The sequence below is a fragment of the Numida meleagris genome, chromosome 21 (genome assembly GCF_002078875.1).
Source record: "Numida meleagris isolate 19003 breed g44 Domestic line chromosome 21, NumMel1.0, whole genome shotgun sequence".
Lineage (NCBI taxonomy): Eukaryota > Metazoa > Chordata > Aves > Galliformes > Numididae > Numida > Numida meleagris.
In genome coordinates this window covers 872,834-894,925 of record NC_034429.1, presented here as the reverse complement: position 1 = coordinate 894,925, position 22,092 = coordinate 872,834, and the positions used below count along the sequence as shown (strand labels likewise).

The window sequence follows — 22,092 nt, the reverse complement described above, 5'->3', positions numbered from 1 at the left end:
TTATTTCTTCCCTTCTTTCCTCACTGTCAGGTTTTTATGTGCAGGATTTTTATTTTTTCATGCTATGACCATGTCTGTTATGCGCAGCTTCCTTTCTCTTTCAAGTTGAGAAGAGGTCAGATTAAATACACACGATGAAGCAGAGGCTAACCAGTTCAAATAGCTGCGGATGGGCTGTTTCAGAGGGGGCTGACTGGAAGCAGCAGGAAGCATCAGTTGCAAACAGCAAAGCTCCCAGGGAAAATATGCCAGCAATTCCTCTTTTATAACCTTGCACATAACCGTTGGGCAGGAGTTTTTATATACGCTGGCCCTCTGTTCTTGTTTAATTCAATCTAGCAAAGTGAGATGCTACAAATCTTGCTTTTCTTTGATGTACGGTGGCGAAAGCGTGTTCCTTTGGCTTATAAATGCTGTTTCTTGGGGTGGGAAGTCTTTCATGGGAAGCAGGGGAGGAGAAGGAGCTGCAGTGGCTCTTTCTCTTGTGGCTGCTGTGTCCTCTGAGGGGAAGGGAGCTAAGTTACTTCTCCCTCTTCTTGTGCTCTTGGCTTTTGAATTAACTGTCTGTGCTCTCCAAAGAAAGGCTTGTCTGATGCCCGCCCACCTTTCTGCTGGACACTTGCTGCTGCTCAGACTTCTTTTGTCCCGAGCTAAAGCGGCACTTTATGGAAAAATACAGACTTGCATTTATGCAATGTGTGTTTGTCCCCAAAAAACCCAAGACATCTAGAAATCCTGTGTAGGAATCCCTGTATGTATAAGCACGTGTGCATTCCTAAAAAGCACAGCGCAGCCATGAAACAGGAATTTCCAAACAGAGTTTGAAGACAGAAGGCGAGGCAGCCTGGTTGTAACCACGGGAGGGAACTTCAATGGACAGAACATGATCAACTGAGTTGGAAATTGGCTAAGGTGCCATAGTTTAAATCTCCTAACTCTGACAGTGCTGTAGGATTGTCAGTGTCTGTCCGTAGACTTGATGCTTGAACTCCATCTGGGGAACAGCACCTCCTGAGCATTGCAGCATCCCCATCTAGGAAGCCTGAACTGTTTTATTGATGCACACCGCTTCCTGCTGCACACGGGGGAGATTTGGAGCTGTGCCATCCCAGCAGGGGTGATGTGGCAGGGTTACTGCAGCAGGAGGGATAGCCGTGGGGAGTTTGCTTTCCTTCGGGCTGGGCACTGCACTTTTATGCTGACCTCTGCAGATCCCTGCAGAATTATTTGCTGCATCTAGCAGAATGGTTTCTTTTTAACTGAGTCGCGTTCAACGTTGACCAGTTCTTCTCTCGGATTAATTTATGACCTCAGCATCTGTCAATACATGGTAGCGCTCAGTGGAATACTCTGATCTACACTTGTGCATGCTTCTGTTTGACTTTGCCCTTCAACATTATACAAGTTTTTCTGCAAAAATGTTGTTGGAAGTTTCTACTTCAGGGCATTTTTGGTGTCTGAACTGAATATCCAGCTCCGCCGTGCGTTCTGATTATCTTGGCTTACGGCTTTGCTGTGGGGAGGGAGGGGTAGCTTGGATGTTGGTTAATGCTGTAGGAGCAAAAGTCCAGTAACACACCCGTAACCTTCTGGATGACTGTGTCATAGATTGCACGTTGCACATTGCACATACACCATGTAGATCTCTGCAGGCCCTGCAGAGTGTGGCCAGCATGAATTGGGGCCGCTGTGAACACGCACTGCCCTTACAGTGGAAGAATGTCTGTTTGCGATCAGCATTTATTTCAGACCCTGCCGGGGATTCTCACAGCCTGCCAGCCTCGCCTGGATTATTTATAGTTGGAGTATTTTAAAGAAAGTTAGTGTATGGGAGAGAATTTCCGGTGTGGTAAGCCACAGTCATTTGTTTGTGCTGGATCCCGGCCAGGAAGCAATACACCTCATCTTGATGGAGATGATAGGCGCTTGATGCGAATTTCCCAACGTTGGAGCCCAAGTTCTTGTATTTAATTTTCGGAGAGTGTTCTTGAAATACAAACCCTCAGAAGACAGACGAATTTATCCACAATCCTCTGGAAAAAGTTCACCTGGTGGGCTTGCCGTGTTAAAAATAAGCGCTGTGCTTCTTCCACTAATGCTGTTTCCTGGGATAAAGCTTTCTAGAAGCAGTTAGAGGTGTGGATACAGCACATTTGAGAAGGCTGCATCGCTACATTTCAGATGTGAATTTTATCATCTGTGCTTACCCACCAGTGTTTTAACTAAATACATAAGATAATCTCATTATGGCAAAGGGATGGTCTGGTGTGACTTGATTTATCAATTCATTCAACCATAGCGAAGTGTTTTCCTTGCTGCTTTATGCACCTTTTCACTTGTGTTGGTTGGAAAGCAAACTCAACTTCAGCTTTCTTGCCTTGGCAGGCCTCGAGGAAGCTGAGGACAGCTCTGCTTTGCCTGGTGGAATGAAAGTTCCAGAGACAAGGCAGTTCAGAAGCATGGGACTTAATCCTCTTCCTGCTGGAAATCCGATAAGCGTTCAGATTAGCTTTATCTTTGGTAGGGATTAAATTTGCAGGGAATCTCAAGTTTTCCTGCTGAGATTGGTTCTTGTCTGGGAAGACCCCTTAGTAGCGAGTGGTCTGAAGGGTTTGATACAACATGGTGTCACTTCTGCTTATGGCAGAATATTTATATTGTTTTACCTAGGCTTGTGAGTGCTGTGTCCTAGCTAGCCCTGTGAAATGCTAGTAAAAAATGACAATTATCTAATTGATCCGTAGCCTCTGTCTGGGGTAATAAGTGGCTTTTGGGCAGGTGTCATGGGTCTTTATTCCTAGAGGTAAAAGACTGACTTGAGCTGGTGAGAATGTTTGTGAAGCTGGAAGGAACCAATGATAAAATCTGGACATGGATACGCTACACGCTCCTCCAGTGTATCATACCTCCAGGATAGCTTACTAATTTTATAGTTCTTTTCCAAAATCCTTTTCTGCTTTTGACAGCTGATAAGATACGAGGTCTCGGAATCTGGTTACCTCAAGGTTTCATGATGTGTTTTTCAACTCTCTCCCCATCTCCTTCCTTTGCAGCCATCTACAATTACGATGCTGTCCAAGATGTGGAGCTCTCCCTGCAGGTCGGCGACACCGTTCACATTTTGGAGATGTATGAAGGTAGGTCGTGAATCGCTTCCCAGTACTTCGCAGTTGAAACTAGAAATGTTGATTTGTTCTACTTAAAGTGCAGACTTCAGAAGTTCAAAACCTAGGTCTGATACATCTTCCATGCCCAAAGCTTGTTGGGTAATGCTTGCTGCATGCACTTAATTTTTTCTTTAAAGGGTATTAAAAATGCACATCTCTGCTGTTCCTGGTGGAGGTTTGTCAAGGTAAGGTTTCACTGGCAGCTCAAGGCAGCACTGTTGGAGAAGGAAATGCTTTCCCTTCTGGCTGTTCGTTCCTGGTTTTGCACCACACCTGTTTATCTTAGCTCCTCCTCGTGCTAGGCCCAGTGCCTAGTCATGTGATGAACCAATCCAGCTGAAACAAGAAGAAAATAAGTAGCTTTTAACCCCAGTTAGTTCTTTGATCTGAGACAAAGGAGGTGGTAGATGAAAGAAAGGAGCAAAGCCATTTAATTAAAGAACGATCTACTACCTACTTGGTGTGGAAGGTTGTGTCTGCACTCTCCAAAGTCGAGATGCTCTTTCCAAAATAGAAATGCAGTTGTTTTCACAAAGCAGCATCAGTTTGGAAGAGACTCTTTGTACAAAATTTCTTCAGTATCACTGCTGGGATTGACAAGCTGCTTGTTGAGCAGCTTATTCTCTTTCAATTTCTTTTTGACTGTGACGCTGGAAATGCCAGCCAGTTCCTCTGTGCCACAGCAGATTATGTTGCTGATGTATTTAGACTGACATGGGTCAAAGTGAGGAGTGTGTTTGGGGCAGAAGGTGGATTTAGTGCTTAATACAACTAACTAATGAGCTGCTTTTGTCAATTAAAAACTGCTGCAATAAAGAGGATGCATCTTGCATGTTCCAAAATGTTGCAGTATTTTATTTCTTTGGTTTTTTTTATAGGAAGGCTGTTGTTCAGCCCTGCTGCTTGGTCTGTAACAAGCTGTTTAACAGAGTGACATTCAATGAATACATCCTCTTTTTTACCTGAAATGTCCCACTTTGAAACTTCAGCCTGAGAGGGTTGGTTTGTCAATGGTTTGGGAAAGCAAATGCATTTGGGTTCTTTTCATATGCTGAGCCATCAGTGTGGCGTGCTGGCTTGTGGCTGAGGACCTGGAAATTCCTGCAGAACAACTAAATACTTTTCCTGGAAATACAAGCCAAAAATTTAAGCCACACATTTGTGAACCCAAGGGAAAAAGCATACATGGTCTCTGAGATGGTGGCTCTGCTCTGGGGCTAGCTTTTATCTTAAAAACTTAGCATTGAGTCTGCTTGGGTAGAAACTCTTCTAACTTATTGTCTTTTCTTTTTTTCTTTTTTTTTTTTTTTTTTTGAGACATCAGCTTTCGGCTTTGCTTCCAGATATTTTTGGGTTGTGTTTTTGAGAATTAGTGTTCTCAAAAGAATACTTTCCTATTTCTTCTTATGCTAGTGATGTATACTTAGAAATATAACTCCAGTGTAATAAAAGTGGGGTTTTTTTGTTTCTGTAATCGCTGTTCTTATCTGGATACACAAGTCTAAATGAAAAGAGAGCTCCCTTTAATCAAGGTGTTGGCTTTGCAAGAAAGGATGCCTCGTTCAGTTCTTTGAGGTGTAAGTTATCCCTGCAGCTCTTGATGCATTCTGCAGGGAATTAAGTGGGTCAGGGCTGTCCAAAAGCTCTTGTGTAATGGTAACAGTGACTTGGAAAATCTTGCTCCTTGCTATTGTTCCCCGTGTCAGATTGCACAGGAGCATCTTTGTGAGTTACCAGAGGGCTGTGGTACTACAGTTCCCTTCCTGCTCTGTCGTCTGGCACATTCTTCCATTTTCCCTCCTGGCTGAAGTCAGTAGGTTTTCTTTCCCCAGCTGTGTTCAGTGAAGGCTGTCTGTGCATGAAACAGCCTTCACTTGAAAGCCCTTTATCTTCTGCATCTGGGGTTTTGGCTGGCTCTGGCCTTGAAGAATTGAGTTTAAGAAGTGCAGAGTTTGTTCCTGAATAGCAAGGCAGCAAAGTTGAGGCTCACACTCAGTTTTGTGTTAACAAATCTTATCTGACTCCCAGCTGGCAGAATTGCTTCAAGACATAACACTGCTGCAGCTAAGCCACTGGAGGAGCTGGGTGAGAAGCTAAGAGCAATAAAGTGAATTGAAGTGCAAGCTGGAAGTCATGGGTGTAGTTCATTGTGCAGACCTCTGTGCTGAGTGAAACTGTGGTGTTTTTCCTTCTTTCCCTGGATAGCTGTCTGGTTGCAGGAGGGCAAGAGATCTTTGTACAAAATGACTTCTTCCAGTTGATAATAAGATAAATACCACTTATTGTTTGCCAAAAATTGCAAGATTGGGCGTACGCTGCAGCATCCAAGAGGAGAAGGAAACTTGCTGCCTTCAGATCTTTGAAGACTTCTTCAGTGCAGACTTTGCTTTCTCTCTCTGGAAGTCCGTCCTTGAGTGGTGGTGAGCTGTGGAGGATATGTTTCTGTTCAGGGTTAAGTCTTCCCTAATCTGCAAGATGTATTCTGACTTTTTGCAAGCAGTGGGAAATAGCCACATCGTGGATAGAAGGAATGTGTGCCCACTGTGGTTAGGACCAGTTTCTTCTGCCTGATGCAAGTAAGCTTGCATTGAATGTGTTCCTGGTTTCAGTCTTCGTTGTTCCTCTGCCTGCAGTCAGCAAACGAAGCAATCCCTTGTTTTATTTCAGTACCGTTCAGCAGTGTGAGTTGTGGTTTTGGGATGGTGTAGTACTGTGGAAAAGGAACAGAGACCTTGTGGTTAAGCATGTGATCTGGGGCATCGTTGTGTATAGCCTGTAGTTGTCTAAACGATGGTAATTTGAAAATGTGAATACTTGAGTTCACACTTCCTGAATTTACTTATTTTTTTAACTGCATTAAAAACGTGAAAGGTAAAATTGAGATCCTGTCTGTGTTTGTTTACTTACTAAGTCTTTATGGCACTTCTTTACAAGAATCAGTCTGCTATCCTTGCTTTCTTAATGACTTTGGCTTAAGAGAGTGCTGCAGTAGCTGAAATTTGGGGTGTCATCTTCAGCTTAAAAGTCAATCTCCATTTAGCACGCCTGCTTGGAGAATATAGGCAGGAGGAACTCATAGGTAGTCTGTCATTCTTCTGCAGGCATAGGCAGGTATTTTTCTTTCAAAGTGGCTGCCAAAAGCTTCTGTTCTTTATAAAATGAAGGACGAGATTATTGAAAGTTGGAGCAGAATTGCAGGAAAAAAATGCATTGAATGCTTGCTGAAAGAGTTTTGCATAATGGTGTACAACATGCTGTTTGTGTAGTGATTGGAAAATATTTTACAGGAATATGGTTAATGCCAGGAGGTTGTTTCAAATGAGGAAGCTGTGATATGAAAGAGCTGAGAAACTGTATCAGTTGGAATTGAAGTCACTGGGAAAAGAGGTTAAATTATGTGGGCTTTGTATCACACCCTAAGGAACTTGTACTAGACCAGTCAATTAACAGCCACATAGCTAAAAATAGAGTGTAAATCTCCTCATCCCTAATCCAGTACCTTATCTATCGGTCCATGATCAGTGTATTATCTTCATCCTGTGGAAGGAATGGAATTTCTTCTTTCCTCCTAATTTATACTGGAATATTGGGGATTATGTAATCAGGCTGATTGACCATGTTACTTCTAGAGGAAGGGGCCAAATGTGTGCCTTTAAACAAGCAAAAAAAACCCAAACACAAAACCCCTTAAATGCTAACTTACGGGTGTGAACTCTCGGATCCGTGATTCTGAATGGAACCTTCTTTGCTTAAATAAATACATATATATTTATTTTAAAGGCGTTTTCTTTGCCTGATTATTCTCTTAAATCCCTTTGCCTTTCCGATGCTCCCTGTGCCACTTGGCTGAACGTAATCGTCTTGGATCAGTGGTGATGTCTGTCTTGATGGCTCTGAACACCATGATCTATAACCTTCATGTGTTTTCCAAGAGGTAGGATTGGTGTTTTCAGTTTGAATGCAGGTAGAAGCTTAGGAGAGGGATCAAAATGGGGTGCTCCAAGAGCATGGCTAACAGACTTGGGGTTGCAGAGTGTCTTGACCTTCAAAGTGCAAGTTTGCATCCTGCACTGGAACAGCACAGGGCACGTTCTGTCTGCACATCAGCTTTTCAAACAGTGTAGATTCTTCTTCAGAAATGTTTAGTGTTCTTATTTCCAGTACATTAACTTGAGTTTCCAGTCACCTTCAGTCTGCCTGTTGGATAGCCCAAGAAGCATCCACCAGTGGCAAGAGTGGTTCATCATACGCACCTCTGATGTAGCCAAGACAGATGACAAAAGTGAGGGTGGAGGAAGAGTGGAAGTGACTTACCCACAGCTACACTTCTCTTCTGTCTGCTCATAAAGCAAGGCTTGCTTGAGGGCAGGAGAAGGAAATACAGCAGTTCTTTCACACGTTTGCATTTCAGTGGCCTTAAAGTCAAAATACTGGTCTAATCCTAAGTGCTGAAGAGAGAAATGATGTACATCTGGAAGAGGCTTATCTGATAAAATGTTCTTTCAAGTCCTCCTTTGAAGAAAGACCTTATCTTTTTCTGTGACTCAGTCTAAAGAACCTATATAACATGAAGCTCACACACAATCTATGTGATGATGATTTGAATGAAAGTGTCCTTCATTGAAAAGAAAACTGCAAGTGACGGAGTTGGGCTTGTGACTCTGCTGCATACGTGCTGCATGATCTTCAACCAGGAGCTGTGTGTGCATAGCTGTATTTGCCTCTGTGCTCATCTGTCAGTTGATGCAAGCAATAATTGTGTTGGGAATTTATAAGCTTTATGGAACAAGGATTGTCACTCCTAAAATATATGGCATAGAGTGACCTGAATTTGTATTCAACCCAATCAGTGTAACTCAAATAGAAATACAGAGTAGGAACGAGGGTGTCAGTTATGCAGCCTTCTGTCTATGGACCAAGCTTCCTACAAACAGCAGAAATGTCTTCTCAGTAGCAGAACTCAAGTGAACAAGATCAAAAGATGAACGCTGTAGGATTGCGGGGAGAATGACAATGTGCACTCAACTGATGTAGGCAGGAAAAAAATACTTTTGTTTCTCTTTGACAGGCTGGTACCGAGGATACACGCTCCGAAATAAGTCAAAGAAGGTATGACCTCACTTCTCAGTAACTGATTTTTATTTTGCACCTTGCCAGACCCCATCCGGTGCTGTAATCTGCTGCGCTGCTGCTGTATTTCTGGTTGTAATAGTATGCAGGTCTCCTGATCAATATGCCCTTTTCCTCAGCAATAGAAATAAATGCCCTTGAGCTGAACATTTCAGACCCATTAATGGGATACTTCCCCAGTGTAGCACGTGTAATGCAGTTTGAAGTAGGGAAGCTGACTGTTGTGTATCTGCATACATTAGCTTTATTATTACGGTCTTGGACCTGAACGCATCCAGCGTTAGTTAACTATATGATGGCGAGCTTAGGATTTTGATTTGACTTGGAAAATATTCCAGAAATAATACATGTGTGGATCTCAGCCAGACTGCTTGAGGTTTGCAAAATCAGTCTGAAAAACTCATGGAATCTGCTTTCCAGTAGGAATCCTGCCACCTCTCGTGTGGTGACATCCTTCACGGTCCCCATTTTTCAGCCCCAAAGGTGGAATGAATGCTCCAAGAAGGGTCATTTCTGCTAAAGCTTGGGACTGGTGAAATCCTACAGATGCTGTCACGTGCTGTGAGCTTTCCTAGGGAGCCACGGGTCTACAGCACCTTAACATACGACTCCACCAGTGTTCTGTAGCAAGGGCATAGGGTACAACTGATAGTCTGCAAGACCTTGCAGTGTTTTGCACAGGAAGATGAGCATCAACACAGCGAAGTAACAAATTAACTTAGCTGGGGTGCTAACATCAAAAACAAGGCTTAAACACTGACATGGTTCTCCTGTGATGTCTGTCTGGCTGGCCTAACACCTTTCTGTGGTTGGTAAACAGTAAACATCGTGGTTACTGCTCTGCTGATTGTGCTCATAACCCCTTCCCCTGTTTTCTGTTGAATGCACTTATGTCATGTGCTATTGTGTAATTATTTTTTTTTAACTTACTCTATGTATTTATTTTTAGGGCATTTTCCCAGAAACGTATATCCATTTAAAAGAGGCAACCGTGAAGGACCGGGGGTAGGTTGCAGCTTCTTGAGACGTGCCACTGAGAGCAGAACCAAAGGAATACCGTTTCATTGTATTGTAGATTAAAAACCCAAATTAAGAAGAAAACAGAAGCTTTAGTGGTTGTTGTCATGAGCGTTTTTGCTAGACTGTGCTAGGCTTCTGGAGCTGTGGAACTTCTCCTTTTTTCAGAGCATTGTACATCCCAAAACAGCTGTGGGCAGGGAGGCAAGAGAATACGATTTGCAAAAAATGAAAGAGGTCTGTTAGACAAGTTAGTAGCAAGACGGGACAGTCAAGTTACATTGAGGTACCCTGGGGACTCCTGCAAATCATAACATGTTCCTGCTCACAGCCAAGGAGCCTGCAGGAGTGTGGATTCCTTCCTGTCTTGGAAAATGTTTTAGGAAGCGACTCCTCATGTGATTCTTACAGCGGATTCTGCGATCATTATACTGTGAGGAAAACAGCAGTTGCAATAGGAAGAGATTTTAGAAAGTACATTTTTTTTTTCCCCTTTAAGTAAATGTGGCCAAGTTACCGTTGGAGGCAGCGATTGCTGAGAACTTCTGTTCATTTAGCACTGCGTTGCTGGAATGGATCCACTGAGCATAACAAGGCAGAAAGAAATTGGAAACATTTTTGCATTAAAAGTGGGTAACGATTGTGCATGTATATCTTGGAGAACCGATTGAACAACGTAAAAACTGTGGCATCATGAGTGAACTGTATGAAAATCTAGGCTGCTTCTCTAGTTAGGTATTTGCCATTAAAGGATGTTTTAGGACTGGGTATGGATCTTAATTGTAACAGCTTTTCTGTTTTCTCCATCTTTAGACAACATGAAACGGTGATTCCGGGTGAACTGCCACTTGGGCAAGAACTTACATCCACCCTGAGGGAGTGGGCAGTTATCTGGCACAAGTTATACGTGGTAAGTTTGTTTCAGTGGTTGGTGTTTGGCTGAGGAAGAAGGGCTGTTCCATTCAGGTTGAAATGCAGACAGCTCTCAAGTCTTGTAAAGGCTCATATTTCCATCTGTGCAGCTAGAACTTGTGTGTACATCTCTGGTCTTAAGGAAGGCTGAAAACGTTCAGCCCTCCTCCACACAAGGGCTGTGAGCACAGAGGGAATGGTGCTTTAGTTCATGCTACAAAGCGTTCACTGCACATGAATAATTGCGTGATGAGGCAGCACTGATGAAGACTTGACTCTCAGCTTTGACTGGCACAAGTCGCACTCAGCGTCGTGTCAGTTGGTTGGGATTGTGTGTGTGAGTCACAGCCCACTACCCGAATTTCCTTCCTGCTTTGCATTGTCCTGTGTGAGGGTAGGATGTCTCAGTGAAGTTGGGCGAGAAACCATCATGTTGTTTTAACAGCGTTTAACAAGTGGAAACCCTGTATTTTCTAGACATACTGTAAATACTTAATGGAATGGCTGATCCTCACTATGGAGTGCCTAGGGGTCAAAAAGTCAAGGGATGAGAAGTGAGCTAGGGTGGTGATCTGCTTAGTGCTCTGGCCACGTGAGAAAGTTACTATGGAGAAGTCAGACCAAGTTAATGCATGGGTTTGGTAGTTTTGCTAAGGTAGGTGAAATTCTTGCTCAGAGAAACACAGCTGGTGTTCACAATGCCTTGCTGTCTTTCAAAGGTGATTATTAAGGCACACTAAGAAGAGTCAAACGATTTTTCTTTGGTCAGTAATGAGTTCGGCTTGCATAGTACTATGTGCTCAGAGACTCTAATTAAGATGAGAGAATTATTTTAAATTAGCTCTAACCATTCAGTGTATCCAGCACAAGCTTTCCTATTGAAAATTTTATAGGGCCACAAGTACGCTTTGTTTGTGGGCCACAAAACCACAAAAATGCATTCCACCCTCTTAATTTAAATGAGAACGTGTATGTGATGTTATTACTTTGTGAAAACAGACTTTTGATCCTGGCTTTATTTATATTTTTTTGTGTGCGTTTCTTGCCTCAGAATCTATTTTTCCTAAGAGCAGAAATCTTTCATGTTCCTGTCCTTAACCAACAGAAGTCTTAAAATAGCCTTGGAAAATGCTGTGGTTTGAAATGGATTTGAGTTTATTTTATTTTCCCTTGCAGTATGAATTTTAAAATAAATACATAAATAAAAATAAAAATTAAAAAAAACAGGACACCACCAAAGGAGGAAGGAGATATTTGAGGAGAGAAAGGAAATACAGAGGATTTCTTTATTTGGCAGCACTTCATTTCCCTTTAACTTCTGTGTTTTTCTGCAGACATTGTACCATTGGGTATATCTCTACTGCAAATAAATACAAAAATGGGGGGGAGCTTTTAACTTGGGCTAGCTAATAGCAGTTAACAAGTGTAAACAGCAAGAGAGATAACTCAGGCTCAGCTAACTGCCACATTAAGGCCTGCTCTGAATTTCTCTAAAGGCTAACTTCAGTTGCCATCTCTTTAGGTGACTTCAGCTGTAAGCAGTGCACTTTTATTCTTGATTACCTAAATACACCTGCAATATCTTCCCTTTAGCAACTGTAGACTAACCCAGCTCCCCCCAGCCCCTTCACCTTCACCCAAATCCAATGGAAGATGGCTCCCAGTTTGTAGCTCCCTTTGGGTTTATGTTCTGAAGGGACAAATTTTGTGTCGCTTCATCTTTCGTCTTCTTTACAGAATGGGGCAGGAACTTCAGTGAGCCTCTCTGTCAGGTGTGTGTGAGCAGTTGGTGCTCATAGTTAAACATTAACAGCTTTGATAGGGCACACTGCCATTAGTCGGCTGCTGGGTGAATGTCCCGGCAGCGCACAATGGGCCAGTTCCCACTAGCTGTTGGTGGGGGGAAAAAAAACCCACTCTTAACAATCATTTTGGAGCTGTATAACCATAAACTTTGTCCCAGTAGACCAAAGCTGACGTAATCTGATTTGTGGCACTTTCCTTCTGAAAATGTGCTGCCCTTGACACTCGATGTGAGTCAGAGTTGTTGCGGTGCCCAGCTAACTGTGTGGTGGTAGCGTGAGGACAAGGCCTGACTTCCTTCTTCAGCCTGACAGCTGACGCTTTGAAAGGCTTAATTACTTACCTAGGCATGTTCTGCTGCAAATGTGGTTATCACATCACTATCCAGTTTGTAATTACACTGTCAGCCTTGGAATCTGAAGCTCTGTGAGGGAGGTGTGCAGGTGGGTGACTGATTTTAAGAGGGTGGAACTAGTTAATGGCATAAGAAGTATTTTCATTAATCAAAGATGATAACAGTAGAAATGGGAGGAAGAAACTTAACAGTGCGGGTTTCGATGTCCTGTTTAGTCACTTGATAATTACAGATGCTGCATTCGTAACAAAAAATGAAAATGCAGTGACTGCAGCAAAGTCAAATGAGTACCTGGGTAGATTGGGCAGGTGCTACATGGGAAGCTTCCTTCAGTCACATGGTTTTCTTATTGCATTGTCTGGATGATCTCTGGCATGATGGATCCTGAGCAAACACTGTTTGATCGATTGTAGACGAGAACTTTTAGAAACCTCTGTTACCATTCTGCCCGTGCTGGTGCTTCAAAGCATTATGTGATTCAGGACTGCACTGCACTAAGTTCTGTGCAAACTCAAACAAAAACAAGTGCTCTGAAGAGCAGATAATCTTCACCTTTATTTGCTGATAGGCTCCAGTCAGGGAGATTATTGTGTTTCAACAGAGCTACTCTGGTTTCCACGAGACTCTTGTCTGGAGGTCAGGGATGGACACAGCAATCCACATGTGAGTCAGTGGTGGGTAGGAGATGAACCTTGAAATATTGTATGGATGCTGGCAGGGAAGCAGTGTATCTCAAATAATGCTGCATTTTGTTGCTGTTCCTTTTTTATGCATACCGACTGGGTTGAAGAGTTCTTCAGTTTGTAGGAGGTGTGAGGAAAAAGCTTATGGGGGCTTCAGTGTCATTATTATTTATGTTTTGGTGTCACTGTTAGACTTTTTCAGGTAAAAAGTCTACTGCAGAGTCTTAATATCTAAATAGACAAAACAAATGGGAAGCAAGCATAACAAATGCCAGGCAGTGTCACGCTTCCTGGGAGTGGCAGACCCCAAATCTTGAGGCACTTAAACCTTGGCAGTGCAGAGTGCTGGAGAATTTTCTCCATGGTCTAATCTTGTTGCGTCATATGATGCCTATTTCTCAGATATTTTTAATTAAATGCGACTTCTATGATAGATTCAGATGAGTACATTTCAGGAAGTTTACTGAGGTCGTAGCTTTCAGGTTATTATTAGCTTGAAATGGTCCCTTTTTTTCCTTTAGGATAACAAGACAACACAGTTTCGTCATGTCCAACAATTGACTTACAGCCTGATAGAGTGGAGATCACAGATATTATCTGGGACTCTTCCCAAGGATGAGCTGGCTGAACTCAAGAAGAAAGTCACTGCTAAAATTGACTATGGCAACAGGTAAACTCCAAACTACATCCTGAGGGCAGGGGAGAGTCCCAGATCCCACTGCAAGCTCTGGAACTGTGTTTTGAGGGTGGATGTAAATGGCTATTAATACAAAACGATGTAAAGAAGCACATAAGTAGAACACTGAATCAGGCTTTACGTTTTGCCTTGGAAAGGAGGTGATTACAGCTTTCTGTTCCCGTCAGAACGTGACTAATCTGGCAGGTGAGCATGTAGCAGTTCATTGTTTCTATGCCAGCATTCTCTTCAAATTTGGCAGCAAAGCTTACCTGTCTTAATTCTGCAGAAATGCTGGCACACGATGGCATTTCCCATGGAGCACAATTTGTGCCCGGCTAATTGGAGCCAGGATTTGGATGCTGGTTGTGAACTAAACTGCTTTATCAGCAACTGAGTAATACAATTCTGTAGGCCCCCAAAAGTACATCTTTCATTGGTTTATACAGAGTAGAGGTTGTCTCCAATACTCATTTATCTATCTGTCAGAGTTGATTCAGGTCAATTAAGAGGAAAGCTTATGGCAAAGAATAATAATTAGCCATAACCCGTGAGCTTCATAGAAATACCTACCCTTTTATATTAAATACATTTAAGTGAGAACAAGGAAGATATCATCTTCGCATAAAGTTACATGGCTACTTATTTTCCCCTTTAATGGGAAATCTGGGGAGTAAGGGATGAGGGAGAAGTGTTTCTGTGTGGGAAAACCATTAATGTGATTATTAGAAGGAATGAAGTCAATGAATATTGGCTGCCTGGAGCAGCCCACAGCTTGATCTGTGATTTGTGCTCTTTTTTCACCTTTGCTTCTTACATGTCGTGTTGCTGCTTTTGTCCTCTTGATTTGCATGCTGCTCAGGATCCTGGGTTTGGACCTGGTTGTACGAGATGACAACGGGAACATCTTGGACCCAGATGAAACCAGCACAATCTCTCTTTTCAAGGCCCATGAAACTGCATCCAAAAGGATTGATGAAAGAATCCAGGAAGAAAAGGTACATCCCTTGCTGCTGGCTTTACTTTCCCCAAGGAACTAGTACCTGCTGTATTTATACACTCCTCTTAAGGATATTGTGCTACTTTGGCAGTAGAACTCAACTGCTTTATGTTGTTATTAATGGGAGTACTTTATTTCTTTGCAGTCCCTGCAACAGAATTTGGAGCTCCGAGGGCAGCCAATATTTAACACAACGCACACATACAGCCTGTATGTAAACTTCAAGAATTTTGTCTGTAATATTGGAGAAGATGCAGAGCTGCTAATGAGCCTCTATGACCCTGACCTCTCCAAATTCATCAGGTAGGGTATTGGGTACATTTTTTTGTACATACATGAGCAATGTAGTCCTTCTGAAGAAGCCAGTGCAAATTAGAAAGCAAGAGTCAGCAGAGAAGTTTTTTCAGTGGTGTTGGTTGATGCTCCAGTAGTGATTTGGAAGGGAGTTATTTAATTTCGGCTAAAAAGTGAAGATCACGAGCACTTGCACTCCACTTCTTAAAGCTGCATGTTTCTATGATACGTTAGTGAAATCCCACATTGTCTCCTTTATGTTCTTTAATTTCCCTACTGTTTTCACTGATTTTAGGCATTTGATTCATTGCTTCCCTCTTAATGACTTATACACACGTTGTTTTCTGTCATATTAGTGCAAGTTCACACTTAAAAGCTGTATATCTTGTACCAGTCAGGGAAGATATGAAGAAGAAGGAGGTATTTAGGTGTCAGGCACTGTCTGTCTCCATCACTGAAGTTATCAGGTGTGGAGATGCAGTCAGTTACAAGAGGAAGTAACTGAGTACCCATTCCCCCTGTGCCTGGCTTCTGTCTTCAGTGAAATGAGCCTCTTCAGAATCATGTTGGCATAGAATATTGTGGAGAGCTTTCCAAATACTCTTAAAAGATCAAAATACTCTTGGATAATTGGAATGTCAGATGTTGATTTTGCTGGGTTTTTTTGCTTCATTTGTAGTGAAAATTACCTTGTTCGTTGGGGCAGCAATGGGATGCCGAAGGAAATTGAGAAGCTAAATAACCTTCAAGCAGTCTTTACTGTAAGTTGTTGTATTTACATCCTGGAGATTCTTCCCCACACTGCAGACATTGGAGTTTGGCATTCTTTCCCCTTCTTGCCTCGTCACTTCTAGTGGAAGTGGCAATTTAGGTTGGTGTTGTGGACACTTGAGATCTCATGGGCAGCCTCAGAGGAACACTTCTGAAAAGTTTTTTTTTTTTAAGAGTAGATTTCCTTTGAAATCTGTGCAGTCTAACGAAACAAAAAACCTTTTGCTCTCTGTCCTTTTCTCCCCCATTTATAAAGTGGATTGACGTCACTTTACTTTAAATAATTTCTAGGATTTAAGCAGTTCGGATTTGATCAGACCGAAAATCAGCCTGGTGTGTCAGATTGTGAGGGTGGGACATATGGAGCTGAAAGATGGGAAGAAACACACGTGTGGACTCCGGAGACCATTTGGCGTGGCAGGTATGACAAATTCAGACCCAGGAGAAAAGAGCATGGTCCAGTGGTTGGGATGGTGAGTTAGGAAACAGAGGCTGTATGCCAGCAAAGCCTGTTAACCCCTTCATGTCAACATCAGTCTTGAGGATGGAGATTAAGATGCTGAGCTGTTTGGTGCTCCTTTGAGATCTTTTAGTCTTCAAATACATGAAGGTGACATACTGTCCATGCTCGCTTTTTGGTTTGTCTCCATCTAAACTGATAACACGCTGCTGTCAGTACAGTGGACTTTTCAGATCTTTGAAAAAGAGGGATTTGCTCCTCACAACTAATAGGATGAAGATGGATTTTTTCAAAGGAGCTTTGGTGAATGAGACATCCAATTCCCCTTCAGTTGCTGTGATCTCTTGTGAAGAGCCTTGCTTGAGCTCTGTGCGGAGAACAGTTTCAAAATAATCAGCATTTGAAACCTAAATGTTTGGAGGTTTTTTTTGCCTTGAAATGCCTGAATCCCACCTGTGGTTGTTTTTTTTTTATCAGAGAGAATATTCACGTTCACTCCCATATGCTGACTTAAGCATCAATGAAAATATGCTAGTTCAAAAGTTAGAACGATGAGAGTGGCCTTCTGTATTGCTGTCATGAGTGGCATTGGACCAAAACAAGCAGCTATTGTTTCCATTCTGATAGGGAAAGCTCTCTCTGTATTCCCTTTAGCCACTTGGCAGAACTGTGTGTTGGATTTGTGTTGTTACAGTGATGGACATAACAGATATCATACATGGGAAGGTGGACGATGAGGAAAAGCAACATTTTATTCCATTTCAGCAGTAAGTATTGTACTTTGGAGTTCATCACATATCTGGCTCGTTTAAGGCACTTGTCCTTCAGAGAAGGACGAATTTGTATGGGAGCCTGGCAGCTTACCAAGGTCTCTACAAATAGATTAGCTAATGGCAGTAGTCAGCTTTTTGAAGGAAAAGATTTTTGTCAGTCCTCTGATGCTTTTCTTCCCCTTGATGTACATGTCTGTACGATAGGTAAGTTACTTAAGGAGTCTTGGCAATGCTGCTGGAGTTGGTAGATATCCATATCACGTGGAGGAAGAAAGAAGAGCAGAGAGCAAAATAATGTGGGGCCTGGGGCATGTGACCTTAAAAACTGTTATGGAACTGAGACAATATATTGAGAAACACCTGAGTATGCAGGAGCACTGCTCCTTGTTATCTGCATTGTGTGGTTCCATGGGTATTGCCAACCTGTAACTTTCCAGGCTGCCTGGTAAGGGTGAGTCAGAAAAGAGTAAGAAAGGGATTTTTCCCTCTTCCTGGAAAAGGAAGCCCTGCTGCGTTGTGCATTTCTGTAATGCTAGAACTTGTGTGTGTTCTGCCTGCTCTCCGATTGCTCACTTTTTCAGCACATTACAGTAATTAGAATGGAGCTTGTTTGGGTAGACTCAGCTTGTTACTGTCCTAAATATAGCAATCCATTTGGTGTGGCTTATGTTGTTGCAAGGTATTTTCAGGGGAGATTGTTGTACGTCCCTGCCCTTTTAGCACCTGCAAGACTGCAAAGAAGGATGTATTTTCATTTGCAGAGTAATGTTAGTCGCCTGCTTTTTTTCCTCCCTTGTTTTTCCTCTGTTATAATCAGGTTGATTTGATTAGAACCAAATCTGGACACCCCTAGAGGGCTGGAGGGTCTGTGAGGATGTTTGTATATGCTTTGGTTCATTATTGATGGTGCGGGAGCAGGAGTGTAATCTTGTTTTATTTCCAGGCTCACTAGATGTGTTTGTGACTAGGGAGAGGTTCAGCACTCCCACAGCGTCATTGGAGTTGTCTTAATTTAAGACTAGTTAATGAATGTAATCTCCTGGGGATGGTTCTGAGGCACAGCTGAAGACAGAGCTCAGTTCATCTGATGGGAGCGAAAGACTCCACATGCTGAGCTATTCTTGTGTGGTTACCCATAGCCATAGCTGCTCTACAAGGCTGTCTGTGGATGGAAAAAGGAACAAAGTAGAGCTCACTACCTTCGTGGTTGTCTAGAAGGCTGCTGGTTCAGCCCATGCTGAACATACAGATGTATTCACAGAGCTTTTAACTAGACCCACGTTACTTATTCTAATCGTAGACTAGCACCGATGAGAGTTCAGATGTTTTTCAGTTGGGTTTAGGCAGGTGAAGAAAAAGTCTTAATTTAGAAATAATTACACTATTTGGAAAGCAGTTCGCTGTTGGCCAGCCCTTGTCTCGCAGAGCACATGCTTGGTGTTAGTTTATCCACTTCCCAGTCTGTTGTTGTTCTTCTCAGGATTGCCATGGAAACATACATCAGACAGCGACAGCTAATTATGTCCCCACTGATAACTTCCCATGTGATTGGAGAAAATGAGCCCCTCACTTCTGTCTTCAACAAAGTCATCGCTGCAAAGGAAGTGAATCATAAAGGGCAAGGTACAGCAGTCAGGCGGGATGTGAAAAGCTGGTGTGGGGAAAGGTTCCTCTTGCTTACAAAGGAAAGTAAATGGCTCATGAAAGTCCAGAGATCGATGTTCAGTGGAGTTTGCTATCTTCCCCGAGCGAAACCAACGGTCTTTGTACTAATGGCTGTCATCCCAGCACTTTGGGAGCTAAAGAGATTAAAAATAGGTTCTGTTCTTACTTGAGTGAAAATAAACCCGCTTTTTCTAGTTGATGACTTCCTTGCTACTGATGTCATTTTGTTTTGTTTTATCAAATATGGGCATGAAATATTTTTTAAGTGAACACGACTGATTGCACATTCCAGGTACTTTGTACTGGATTCTCCTGCTCTTGCTTGTATGTCTGGCTTTTATCCCAGTGCACTTGTGCATTCATCTCAGAAAGATTGTTTTTTACTCCAGAGAGTTTTATTGTTCATCAAAGTCTTACTCAGCTTTGGAGAGACTTGGAGAACTCTGCCAGTTGTGAACCAGCTTGAGTTACTTGAGACATTGCAGCATGGAGATTGCACGGAGAAAGAGTTTTGTGTAAAGCGTGGACTTAATTTTCATTTTTTTGCACGCTTCCTTTTTTTTCTTTCCCCGGTAAGTAAATGTTACCCTTCTTTTCTTAGGTCTTTGGGTTTCCCTGAAGCTGCTTCCTGGTGACCTAGCACAGGTTCAGAAGGATTTTTCCCACCTTGTAGACAGATCGACTGCTGTGGCTCGCAAAATGGGGTTCCCTGAGATAATTCTTCCTGGTAGGTCCCATATTCTTCCACATCTCTGTGGAGTAAAAGAGACATGTGAAATACTGGAATTTCTGCTTTGAACAGATTTATTTCAAAGGTAGCTTAAAACTGATTTGTTTTCACTTTTCTTGATGTTTCAAGCTGATGTCTGAATTTTTTGTGTGAAAATGCTTTCTTTGAGAAATGTTGAAAAAATAATGGCATGAGTAGTTGCTGGAGGAGAATATCTCTTTAGTCAAAAAGATGATTTTGTTGCATACAGTTTTGACCCTGCTTTGCTTTATCCATTCAAAATGGGTTTAGACCTACAGAGCCGACTGCATTTAAAAAGACGTTACATAAAGGCAGAGCTCTCTGGAAGAAAAAAGGGTGGTACGTTTTAAAAACTTTTCTATAATTTGAAATGAAGATGAAGTGGTGTGATGTTGGGTGCCGTGAATTAACCGGCATCAATAGCTACGAGGAGGATGTGTTACCCTATGGTGTTAAATATTAAATGGGGAACTTCTTTGACTGTCCATACAATAAGAAGAACTCATTAAGCGTTATGAATTTTAGGTGATGTTCGAAATGATATCTACGTCACTCTGATACAAGGAGAGTTTGACAAAGGGAAGAAGAAGACTCCTAAGAACGTAGAAGTCACCATGTCTGTACATGATGAGGATGGCAATCTCCAAGAGGTATGATGGCCTTTGCAGAAGAGAAGAAGGCTGCTCACTTGGATAGGTGGTAGCTCTGGTGCGTAGGATCTTTTTTATTCCTCAACTGTATGCAAGAACTGTGTGATAATGAACAAGAGAGATTAGAGGAGACCTCAGTGAGTACATCTGAAGTCAATGATTTTTTACGTTACTAACAGATGTGAATAAAAAAAAAAAAGAAGTGATGCAGTTCCCTTGACTGTAAAGCACAGACTTTGAACGACTCTGCAAGCTCTATGCTTGGAAAACCTTCAACCCAAAATACCTATTGTCTTTCACTCTAGACCTTACCTTTTCTTTTTTCCCCCTACCCTTATTTTTTTTTTTTTTTTCCAAAGAAAGCTATTCATCCTGGTGCTGGTTACGAAGGTGTCTCTGAGTATAAGTCTGTTGTTTATTATCAAGTCAAGCAACCATACTGGTATGAAACTGTAAAGGTAAGAGTGTGTAATTTATAATCTTGCTTCTTTGTGTAGAAAAATGAAATAATTTAAAATCAGTTAGCTTAAAAAAAATAATAATTAGATAAAACTAATTTAAAAACATAATGTCCTGTAAATTGATGATGATGTCCTATCATTTGTAGGTATCCATTGCAATAGAGGAAGTCAGTCGTTGCCATTTAAGATTCACTTTTCGTCATCGGTCATCACAGGAATGTAAGTATCTGAAGAGAAGACTGACAGAAACACTGTCCTCAATGGTGCAGCATTTGCATTCTACTTATTTCCAGTGCTGGGACTTCACTGGAAACAGACAAATAATTGAAGCCTTAAAAAAAGAAAATTTAGTGCTGGTTTTGTTCTAAAACTGGAGTTAAGTAGGGAGCAAAGCATTAGCCCCCTTGGAAGGTTTTTGTCAGTGCTTACTGATACTTCAGCTTCTCTGTGTATAGCTGTGCTTTTAATTTCTTTTGAGACCTTCACAAAATTCAGTCCAATTCAGTCTAATGATCTTCTGATAGGAGGTTTTCTTATAACGTTGGTGAAAGGCAAGTGAGATATTTAGAGCCAAAACTTCATCAAACTTCTCCAGAAGCGTGTGAAACAAGATCAGTGATGTCAAACTGATCTCTTGGAAGAAATCTCTTAAGGCAGTTGAGAAATGCAGTGACACTCTTCCACATCCATAGCTCACAATTAAATTTGCAAAATCCCAACCAGAATCTGTGTGCACAGTTGTATTTGTCCATCGAGCAAAAAACTAGCCACTGAATTTGCATGGAGAAGGAAGATTCAGAGAGGAAGTTTTTCTGTGTAATTGCAGATATCAGCTAAGCACCCTGAGATGAGCTCTTTCTATTGTGGATCACAAAGCATTCTGCCTCCACCACATCATCTTGTGATGATGCTAAATAAAGAAGCTGCATGAATTATGAACACTATGGACATAAATAAGATAATTCCTAATAAAGATTTTTTTTTCTCTCTATTTACAGCTAGGGATAAGTCTGAGAGAGCTTTTGGCATGGGCTTTGTGAAGCTGATGAATGCAGATGGAACAACACTACAGGATGGCAAACACAACTTGATTATTTATAAGGTAGCTTGGGCATTTGCAGTCCTCACTTTGGTGTAACTAATCAAAACATCTCTTTTGATTGACTTTTTTTTTTTCCCAAGCAATGTAAAGTGTTGTATCATTGCAGAAGTTAAATAACTTCTTTCAGTATAATGGCAGAGTAGCCTATTTTTGTAAGTTACTATCAGCACAGCTGTAAGTGATTGGTTTTCTGACTTGGTGGACACAAGTCTGGTACATACTAGCGTGTGTCTGTACAATCCTTTTCCTCTAACATTATTCACCTAGACAGCACACGGCAAACAGAGCTTGTGAACACCTCATTTAGAAGATCAGTGTGTGACAGGGAGAGAGTCCTGGTGCCTTTCTTCACAGTGAGAGGAAGAAGCTAATGCATTGCTGTAGAAAGCTACAACATGATGGGGTAGGGGGAACTCCTACAT

At 41.9% G+C, this 22,092-nt stretch overlaps 1 protein-coding gene across 4 annotated transcripts in view; it reads left to right on the top strand.

Annotated features, from left to right (window-relative positions):
* The window catches only part of DOCK5 (dedicator of cytokinesis 5), a 103,774-nt gene that overhangs the window by 40,697 nt on the left and 40,985 nt on the right, over positions 1-22,092 (top strand). For all 4 annotated transcript variants that reach the window (XM_021375125.1, XM_021375126.1, XM_021375124.1 and 1 more), the window contains 16 exons: positions 3,054-3,137; positions 8,236-8,276; positions 9,247-9,302; positions 10,128-10,224; positions 13,589-13,737; positions 14,606-14,741; positions 14,889-15,046; positions 15,717-15,798; positions 16,100-16,229; positions 16,963-17,035; positions 18,522-18,664; positions 19,308-19,433; positions 19,983-20,107; positions 20,467-20,565; positions 20,715-20,787; positions 21,567-21,670. In XM_021375125.1, coding sequence (XP_021230800.1) covers positions 3,128-3,137; positions 8,236-8,276; positions 9,247-9,302; positions 10,128-10,224; positions 13,589-13,737; positions 14,606-14,741; positions 14,889-15,046; positions 15,717-15,798; positions 16,100-16,229; positions 16,963-17,035; positions 18,522-18,664; positions 19,308-19,433; positions 19,983-20,107; positions 20,467-20,565; positions 20,715-20,787; positions 21,567-21,670 — 1,602 coding nt within the window. In that variant the 5' untranslated portion in view covers positions 3,054-3,127. The remainder of the gene's footprint in view (positions 1-3,053; positions 3,138-8,235; positions 8,277-9,246; positions 9,303-10,127; positions 10,225-13,588; positions 13,738-14,605; positions 14,742-14,888; positions 15,047-15,716; positions 15,799-16,099; positions 16,230-16,962; positions 17,036-18,521; positions 18,665-19,307; positions 19,434-19,982; positions 20,108-20,466; positions 20,566-20,714; positions 20,788-21,566; positions 21,671-22,092) is intronic.